This window comes from Chaetura pelagica, unplaced genomic scaffold, assembly GCF_000747805.2.
Source record: "Chaetura pelagica isolate M959 unplaced genomic scaffold, ChaPel_1.0 scaffold750, whole genome shotgun sequence".
Classification (NCBI taxonomy): domain Eukaryota; kingdom Metazoa; phylum Chordata; class Aves; order Apodiformes; family Apodidae; genus Chaetura; species Chaetura pelagica.
Window position 1 is genome coordinate 1,021,009 of NW_009951947.1, and position 9,421 is coordinate 1,030,429.

The 9,421-nt window shown below is 40.3% G+C and overlaps 1 protein-coding gene across 1 annotated transcript; it reads right to left on the reverse strand.

The window, feature by feature from the left end:
• Nucleotides 1-359: 359 nt before the first annotated feature.
• On the reverse strand, nucleotides 360-9,209 carry XK (X-linked Kx blood group). The gene is made up of 3 exons (XM_009997440.1): nucleotides 9,175-9,209; nucleotides 5,902-6,164; nucleotides 360-1,186 (listed from the first exon to the last, which is right to left on the reverse strand). The coding sequence occupies exons 1-3, from the start codon at nucleotides 9,207-9,209 to the stop codon at nucleotides 360-362; spliced, it is 1,125 nt and encodes a 374-aa protein (XP_009995742.1).
• Nucleotides 9,210-9,421: the final 212 nt, after the last annotated feature.

Consider the following 9,421-nt stretch of genomic DNA (forward strand, 5'->3'; position numbering starts at 1 on the left):
CACCCCATCTGCAATAAAATGCATTTCCCTCCATCCTCAGATTTCCTGAGTAAGATCAAGCCAGTTTCTTAAGGATGTTGCCTATCATGATTTCAAAACAAGCATGTGACAATAAACATATGTGCAAAGAACTTTGAAACAGAAGTCTATAAACAATGCTGTCTGTACACAAACACACACGTACTCATACACCAAGTTTTTCACAAGGATAGGCTTGTCAGTGTTCATGCAGTGCTAGACCTGCAAGAAAGAAATCCCATCCACAAGACATAATTTCCAAGGTACATAACATTCCCAGCAGGTGATCTGCCACCTTCCAAAGGCACCTACTTGCTTGCACCTACTTGCTTCCAGTTGTACTAAGCATTAGAAGAAACACTTTGATAAGGATTCCCCTTTTGAGAATCTGCTGTCTTGGTACCGCTCCATGCTTCATCAGTATTTTCAGGAGTTTTCACCTCTGCCTTGTTTGTCAGTACGGTGGATTTGGGAGGCTTACAAATAAAGCAGAGGAACTTGAAACAGGAGAGGAAAGCTTCGGAAATGCTGGATGAGAAAAGCTTTTTACACGGGTGGCAGAACTGGTAGAATACCAACATGAAGAGGACAGCCATGCAGTAGGCTATCAGGAGCTGCAAGACCAACAACGGGGCACAGACATACAGGTAGACATCTGTTTTGTAGATGTACCACATCAGCAGGAGGAACGCGTTCTCAACGAACCGCAGCATGTAATACACGGTCAGCCGGTACCAATTTTGGGATTTATTGATTAAGTCAGGATCATTGAGCTTCACCTGCACTGCCGACCAGCAGAACATGTTAATGCCAGCATACAAGAAGGTGAGAAGGCACAAGACAATGGTAGTGCCAACCCTGGTCAATGCCTTCTCTATGTTCTCAGGAAATGGAGACTTGCTTTGCCAGAAGAGAATCCACGGGTAGAAGAAAAAACCAAAGAAATTCACGAGCACAACGGGGAGAGTCCAGATTTGAAGGACTGAACTGAAAAGGACCAACACCGTAACGCGTGTAGCAATCTCAAAGCTTCTCCACATGAATATGCAGAGGTAGGCAGCTGGTTTCACGCTGACGTCATAATCATCGTACTTAATCTTAATAGCCAGGATGTTGCAGCGTAAGGCACCATATACAATTGACAGGAGAGAAAGGACCATAAAAACACCTACAAAGAGAAAACACAAATGAGAACCTTCAGCTTAGCAGAAGTTAAAGACATTGCATCAGAGCAGTGCAGATGTAGTTGTCTTCATGGCACTTCTGGGGATTCCCAGCAGGGTGTAACTCCAAAAAAGCCATCCCTTGTATACACTTCTGGGTTCTCACTCTAACCCTGCCTCCCATTTTGGTATCCATTTGTTTTCAAGTAGCTAGAAAGAAAAAGAGGCACTTAAGAGTTACAGGTGTTTCTCCCTGCTCACTCTGCCCAGGGTTGCTCATACATCTCAGACTCTCACAGTGCTCCAAGAAGGCACAGGGGTGCTGCTCCTCTGCTGTAAAGATAAAGAACTGTGAAAAAGGAGCTGAAGTTTGGAGTTGCTTGGGCAAGCAGATGTCTCAGTGCTTGTGAAGTTCCATCTTTAAGCAAATTGTCTAAGCTCGCAAAAGAGCTCTGTGATGGAGCTCAAAATTGAAAGTCAAAGCAATTTAAACACAGAACGATCTGCAGTGTCTCTGCCTGTGCAGACAGAGATTTGCTCACCCATGTACACTGTGTTCTTCTATACATTTACTTCCCTCATACACTTACCTGTATTACGCATTTGAAAGCAATACTCCTTTGAACTTTGCACCTCTCATCTACCCAGAATCCCTCAAGTGAAGGTTTCATGGCATTTAAATTCTACAGAAATGAAGGCAGGGTCCAGTTGTTACCTGGCCTCTCCTGCACAGATGCAGTAGGGACAAAGCTTTCTGGCACTCCAGAAGGGAGTTTTGTCTTGCTACGTACATTAAGTAGGTGCAGACCTGTAAGAACCCTAGGTGCACAGAATAAGCATACATGGAGACATACCGTGACATTCAGAAGGGCTAACTGTCCATGATTTTGTTGGCATTTGCATATTTTTATCACCACACTGAACAGATTATTTAGGGGATTAATTTTAGGTGTTCCCCAATCAATACTTTTAGTTTCAATCTTAGCACTTTTTCCATGCAAGGAACACTCCAAACACAAATGAGTAAAGCACAGTAAAATGATTCAGTTGTTTCTTCAGTTGTTTCTTTTAGAGTTTCAGTGAAACTAACAAAGCTAACTGGTTATGCTAAAGGGCATCATATAAAACAAATTAATCAGAGTTGGGAATTCTTGATTACGTCAATTACTTTTCCAATGCTTAGCAACTAGTGCTTTCTGCAGCCTTCAATTAGTTTATGTGTCAATAACCTACAAATGAACTGGGTTGTCTGCTTTGCCATAGCTATTTAGCCTGGACTGTAAGGGTTGTTTTCTAATGAAAGTTATTAACTTCTGACCATGACTTTGAAATAAACAAGTGTATTTTAGGATCTCTAACAACTTTCTAAGAGGATTTTCTCTATCATTTTAGCTAATTTCTCTCCCATCTCAATCCTCAAACACCTCTGAATTACTTTGGAAAATTATTAATTAATCATTTATATCTAAATTTCCAATAGCACTTAGTAAGCTAAAAACCACTGGCCATTTTATATGGTAATTTTATACATGCCAGTTTGGTGGTGCCTGTATTCTCTGAATATAGTAATGTATTTGCTTGGCACTTAAATTTTTAATATGTTTAGAAATGTCTTTTTTACAGTACTGTACTTGATCTGAAACTTTTTAAACATAATGTCTTAGAACACACTGGCTGAAAGCAGAAAGGCAAGCAAGTGAAGTCAAGAATACTACTTAAAACACTGTGGCCCTTCACACAGTCTTTCCTGTAGTTTTGAGCTGTCTCAAGAGCTGCGAGAGAAAAGATAACTTCCATCAGCTAATGAAGCAAAATAATATTCTCAGAGCTCAAGAATACCAACCCTACCCACTGGGCAGAAGGTGCTCCTGTCCTGGAACTCTGATAGGCTAAGACTTCAATTTTAGGGTTTGTATATTAATCTCAAACTTGTCTTAAAAACTCAAGTCTTTGAAAGAGACACTTCACTACTGATAGAAAACAGCCATGGATTACTCTGCTTTAACACAGTTGTCCAGCCCTGCTCCTTTCTCAAAAGCACAGCACTGTCACCATATTTCTCAGTTGAAACACCACTTTCAGGTCTGTGAGAAAGAAGGTTTGAAGCAACCACAAAGGGAAGTGCGGGAGAGTGATGTTGCTTTTACTTACCCTGAACAGGCAAAGAAGTGAAAATTTAAAAGGCAAAGTATCTTCTTTTGGAACAATCCCAAATCTCTTAACAGTCCTCATAAAAGTGGTGTTTCTTTTCTTCCTTCTTACTCCCAGAAGGCTAAACTTCTCTTACAAATCAGAAATGCACACTCAAGAGAGTCATTCAGGGAGGCTTTGTTTTACTTTGTCGGATTTTTTAATTGTGTTTTAAGTCTTTTCAAGACCAGGTCTTCCCCACTTCAGAGATTGTTAATAGAGTGAATTCTGTCCTAGATGAGCTATGTCACTAATATCTATTACTGAAGTCTTACAATCAGCTGAAGAATAACAAAGTTTCTATTATATATACATTATAGTTTATTAAATTGATAATCAGGACCCGTGAAAAGCAAGAGCACTTGTTTGGTTACTTAGGACAAGATACGTAGATACAATTATTTTTGCCTTAAGATATAACAACTTCAACACTTAAAAAAACCTATTAATACTCAAAAAGTACTTAATGTATGTTGTTCAAACAATGAGAAAAGTATTCTGTGGTGAGAGCTTAGTGAGTTGAGGAGAAGCAACTGTAGAAGGACTGCAAGATACCTGGCAAGACCACCTACAAAACACACTTTGTAAACCTTAGGAAAGAGACACTGCAAACACCAGTAAATTGGAAAAACCCAGAAACTCAAAGCTTCTATTCTTGAAGATAGCAGTTGCTGCTCCTATTTTAATTTTATTTTTTTTAAATGCATCTGTTGCAGCAGGATGATTTTATTTTTAAATGGTAGGAAATCCACCTGTTAAGACTATTTTATTACTTTAAGCAACACTTGAAAAACATAACTTGACTGCCAAACTTGACTGCACAAAAAATTAAACTCAGGAAAAGATTGCTCTTAACAGAAGCAGATTTTCTTCAATGCTGCACAGCAAGAACAGGCCCTTTTCAAGGGTAAGAGGCCAAGTCACACATTACCCGCCTCCAGCTAGCTGGTTTTGTAATTAATGCTAACTCAGATCTTTTTGGCACCTCCTGGTCTTGTGCTTCTTCAGGTGGTACTACCTAAGTGAAGAGGTCTGGTGGAGTGTGTTAAGTGGACCTGGGAAAAACCATGCTATGTAGCACGATGGCTACGGAATCCAGGAACTGATGAAGGATTGATGAAGAGAGATGAAAAAATGTGGAAATCAAAACAGAAGAAAGGGATAAATGGAAGGTGCAGTTTGGAGGACCAGCATCAAAAAACAGGCAAGTTGAAGACATCTAAGTGTGGAAGAAGAGCTGGACTGGCTGGTAAATTACTTTGATGATACTGCAAGATTAAAAGGTTGAAGTCATCTCACTGTATGAGAATCCCTGCATACAAATTGCAAACAAGAAGTTGAAACTATGTTACGGATCATTCTTGTTTACACTGGAGGCTGAATACTGCTGATGGACAAGAGGTATTACTGCAGAAATAAGCTACAGAAAGCTTCAATATTTCAGAAAGTAAAATATACACAAGAGGAATACACTTAGTTGTGGTTTGGTTTTGTTTTTGTTTTTTCTGATAAATGAGCTGTAATAGACATTGCCATTGTTCCTAAATCACTGATTAAAACAAAACAAAAAAAACCCAAACAACAAAAACCCAACACATTTTTTTTCCTTTTCACTTCTATATTTCAGAATTACACCTGCTATGGAGCTGGGTTCTGGGAGATATGAGATGACTACTGCATTTTCTGGTGGGCTCACTGAACTCCTTGGTAAGCCAACTTATCTTTGGTTGCTTAATTTCACTTCAACTGCAGAAGGTCACTTACTAGTCTGTGATTCAAAATTTATTTGAGTAGTGACCGACACAAGTCAGAAGTCACAAAACATTATTAAATATGCAGTTCTCTAATCATCTGGAAGACAGTGCTTTTCCTTGGCTATCATAACCATCAAGGTCAACAACAGTAACAGAAGAAACACAATAAAAAGGTGACCTTTCTTAAGCAAATGTCATCTGCAAACAAGTGACTGGAAATTTTGCTAATTTGCCACTCAGCAAAGGATTCAGCTGCTTTGTTTGCATCCCAGGTCACAGGTGCCACAGTTATTCAAAGAGCTTACCTCAGTTGTGAAGTACTCAAACTGTCAGGAGCAATGTCTTTCAAGGAACTACTCCTGTGACCTTCAATAAGTACTTTTGTATTAAGACCTGTTGTAATATCCTTGTGCTGACTCACCCTTTGGCATGCTAGTTTTCCATTCCCTGAGTTGAGGGGAGAACCCTGATGTTATTAGAAAGGTTAATCCAAAAATCTAGTTCCTTACCATGCTGCACTGCCAACCAAGGCACCAGAACTGAAGAAAGTGTTTAAATTCATAGCATGTCAACCCAAGTATGCTACAGGAAGCATCATAGTCTAAAACGTGATGATACACATTAACTTGAGAGCAACATCACCACCAAAAGCTATCAGGAAGATGAAACCCATTGCAATATGTTTGGTTCTTGCTCAGGGCAGCTACACATGGTTGCTGACCCTTCTCTTCTCCCTCCCACCAAAATATGGAGGTGATAACAACAGCTGTACCTACTTCTGGCAGCTGTGATCTCCTGCTGCAAGACACAGATGTAGAGCTGGAGTGTGAGCTGGGGTGCTGAGCCGAGGAACGCTTGGATCACAGATGCCCTACTGAATGCAGACCTGTGTGTACACAGCTTGCCTTCAGCCTGGCCCACTTCCTTCTCAATTTCTTCTGAGTACCCATCCTTGGGCATCTGTCTCTTCTTCGTGATGCTGACATAGGGCTCTTCCACTCGGCCAGCATGGAAATAAATGTAAAAGACTTCCACACACCTACAAGGAAATCATTACATAGAGTAACAGGAAAAAAAAATGCACATATATTAAAAAATACGCAAAAAACCATAGGTTTTCCCACTCCTTATCAACTTAAGCCATCACGTACTAAGTCATTTTGTTTACAAAGCAAAGCCTATACATTTTCTTCTGGTAAGCTTGGAATATGATGGATTTCACGCTTTAAACTATAAACTACAGGTGACTAGAGGGCAAGAATCTGGCAGTGCCCTTTGGGCTGCTTGTAGCACACAGTCACAGAAGGTTGTTTAGTTATTTTCCTGAGCTGCAACTGCTCTCTGTTGTTTTCCTGAAGTCCTCAAACTACTCATTGGCTCCCAACACAGGACCTAAGTTTCTCATGTCTTTCTCTTGGTGCTGTCTGTGCATGTGATGTGGCAATAAAACCACGTCTCATACCTTTGCCTTAAACAATCTCAAGCCACTGGGGAGAAGCTCAGGGTACAAGTGGGTGCACAAACCTCAAAGAGCTGGACTCTAGTCCTTGCTTTATCAAGCAATTGTTCCAAAACACAAGTAAAAAGCCACAGCAGAAATAATGAGAACAAGCAGTTTAGAGCCTCATGACTGGATATTAACATTTTTATTTTTGAAAGACACAGAAATATGAACTTTTTCTCCTTATGTTTGCTTACATTTATGGCACTGTTTAAGCAAAACTAAACAAAATCTTGCAAAAATACCCTAAATAAGAAGATCCCGTGTTTCCAGTTGCTGCGGCTCCTTGTACTTTAAACACAGATGAACCAAACTCTCTTCTTTATGTAGGTCTAACTTACCCCAGATAACTTCCTAAGAGAAAAAAAAGTGGTGCCAGCACATTTCTCTTCATAAATTACATACAGATGTAATACACACTGCCTCTCCCCATGTACATCCATACATCTGGGAGGGTATGGAAAAGGCCTAAAGGGGATGGCAGCAGCAAGCACTGTAGCAACAAGGACAACTTGTCTCCTTGAGTATTAAAGAAGATAATGCAGCCTCAGACACATTTATGAAAGAAAAGTTCCTGAAACTGCCTGTCAATGCCTATTTTTAGCTTGGCAAAAACTATTGTAGGAGAGTTGCTTGGGTATGAAGGTGTCAAGGGTGGGCTTGGGCATCAAGTAGGACCCAAAACGCAAAGGAGAACAGTCAAACTTGTCTGGGAAGTAATAACAAGCAGGGAACTACTGATGTTCAGATGAAGCCACACGCTGAGGGTGAAGGGAGAGGAAAGAAATGCTGTTTCTGTGACATTGCACAAACTCCTAAAAATACGGGGTCTGCTGTACAGAAGTCCATGTACAGCAGGAGCATAAAGGATAAATGGCACTGACTACTGAAAAATAAAACTCTAAGAACCCAAACCCAATGCAGACACAAACTGTTTTCGCTTTTATGCCTAACACTGGTTAGGGCTTCAAGAAGAAAAAACTGTTGTGTGAGCGGTAGGACTGGTGAAGTCTGGCTCCCAGCCCAGAGAGAAGCTCAGGGGAAGAGAACACCCCATCACAAGGGTGACCTGTGACACCAGCTCTAATCACATCTTGCATAGCATCTTCTTGGATAGATATCATCCTCTGATGAGGACTGAGCTGCCTTCTTTCCTTCCATAGTGCCTACTGGTGCTCATCTCCTCCACCTGGTTGACTCAGCAGGTAATACTTCCCATAGTACAGTATCTTCAAGTCTCTGACAGGTCAGATATGGCCAGTGAGTTTTTGTAATGTACTGGTAAGGCTTATCTTTTATTTAGAAGTATCTCACAATCACAAAGCATGGAGCTAGACTTGTCTGAGACTTTAAAATTCCCATCTCCTCAGTTTGTTTTTTCCAACAATTGCCAAGTCAGTCTAACAAAGCCTTCTAGAAGAAAGCTCACAGACTGAATTGCAAAGCAGCACTGATAGAAAACCAAGTAAAAGCATACTTATTTTTGTTTTAATAAACTTGATTTCATTTTTACCCTAACTGGACCACTAGCAAGTTCCACCTGCCCTAGACAGAGAGCATTTTCAGGACCCTGTATTACCATCCTTGATTCACTAGGCTTTAGCTACTATTATCAGTACAGATATTTGAAGCTTTAGAACGGAGGTTCTACTCACAGCGGCAACTTCCTATTTTCACCTTGCTCATCTTCTCAGTCCCTACCAACCTTACTCCATGTGAAAGAATCCACACAGCCAAAAACACTGTGTGAAAAATTATTAAAGCACAACAGCTTATAAACCAACAGAGGTTTTGAAACCAGAACGTTTTTGTCTCACTTAGTATTCACAGCCATCTCTTCATCCTGAACTGAGGTAAGTCTGAAGCTATTACAGCAAATGAGACCTCAGCATCAGTCTCTACATATTTGCCATGTGTGATTAGAAGCAGATATAGTCTAGGGACTCATTTAAAAAACATGCAGTAATCCCATGGAAGAGATTATAAGAATCATAAAACTACTGACTATAGCAAATATTATAATCAGCAAAATGTTGGGTTTTAGAGAAAGCATTTGATTTGTATTTATTAGCTAGGTATTAAGAAGCAGAATGTCGTTTGTGATGGGAAATTTTATGTCCATACAGAAACGCAAACACAATGTGAAATGAATTGTCTGATGAGCAAACCTGGGGGCAAAAATAGGACTTCAACCAGCACAACAGAGTAATAAAAATGGTATGTGCAAGCATTCAGATTATGTCAGTAATGATGCCCATCTTCTTCCAAACCCTGTCTATCCCATGCAAGAGTGTCACTGGAGGTCATGCCTTCTCAGGCCAATAACAAATGTACTCAAGATTCTAGCTGGTGCCACTGACCAAGCAACTGCTTCAAACAGGAGGAGACTGGCAGCTGATAAGCTAGAACAAAAGAGCACCAACCCAATGTTTTAGTAATGTTTAACCAAACCAAATGTTTTAGTAATAATGTGTAAGAGGGGCACAGGCACTTGAAGAACTATCCAGGTGAACAGAACAGTGATGAAGAATCAATTCAAATCACGTACCTGTGCCATGTTATGACTTTGTCTACAAAGCGCATTCAGAAAGTCTGTCTTTGGATGAACTGGCTTATTATTTTTTAATTTGAAACACAACTGAAAGGCAATGCAAGAAGGTGATTCAAGCTGGTTTTTCTCCACAGCTACAAACTTCATTACAGAACAGGGAATTCTCCAAAAGCTCCAGCTATTCACTGCTCTTTGCAGCTCTGCTCTGGAGGAACAGGAATAGGTGATTCCAACTTCTGCACAA

What these genes read in the sequence shown, in the direction of transcription:
- XK (XM_009997440.1), bottom strand. Translation starts at nt 9,209, where the DNA reads ATGCGCTTTGTAGACAAAGTCATAACATGGCACAG. An exon ending in AAAGTCATAACATGGCACAG is followed by an intron (nt 6,165 to 9,174) that starts GTACGTGATTTG and finishes ATTTCCTTGTAG; the next exon opens with GTGTGTGGAAGTCTTTTACA. An exon ending in GGAGATCACAGCTGCCAGAA is followed by an intron (nt 1,187 to 5,901) that starts GTAGGTACAGCT and finishes TTCTCTTTGTAG; the next exon opens with GTGTTTTTATGGTCCTTTCT.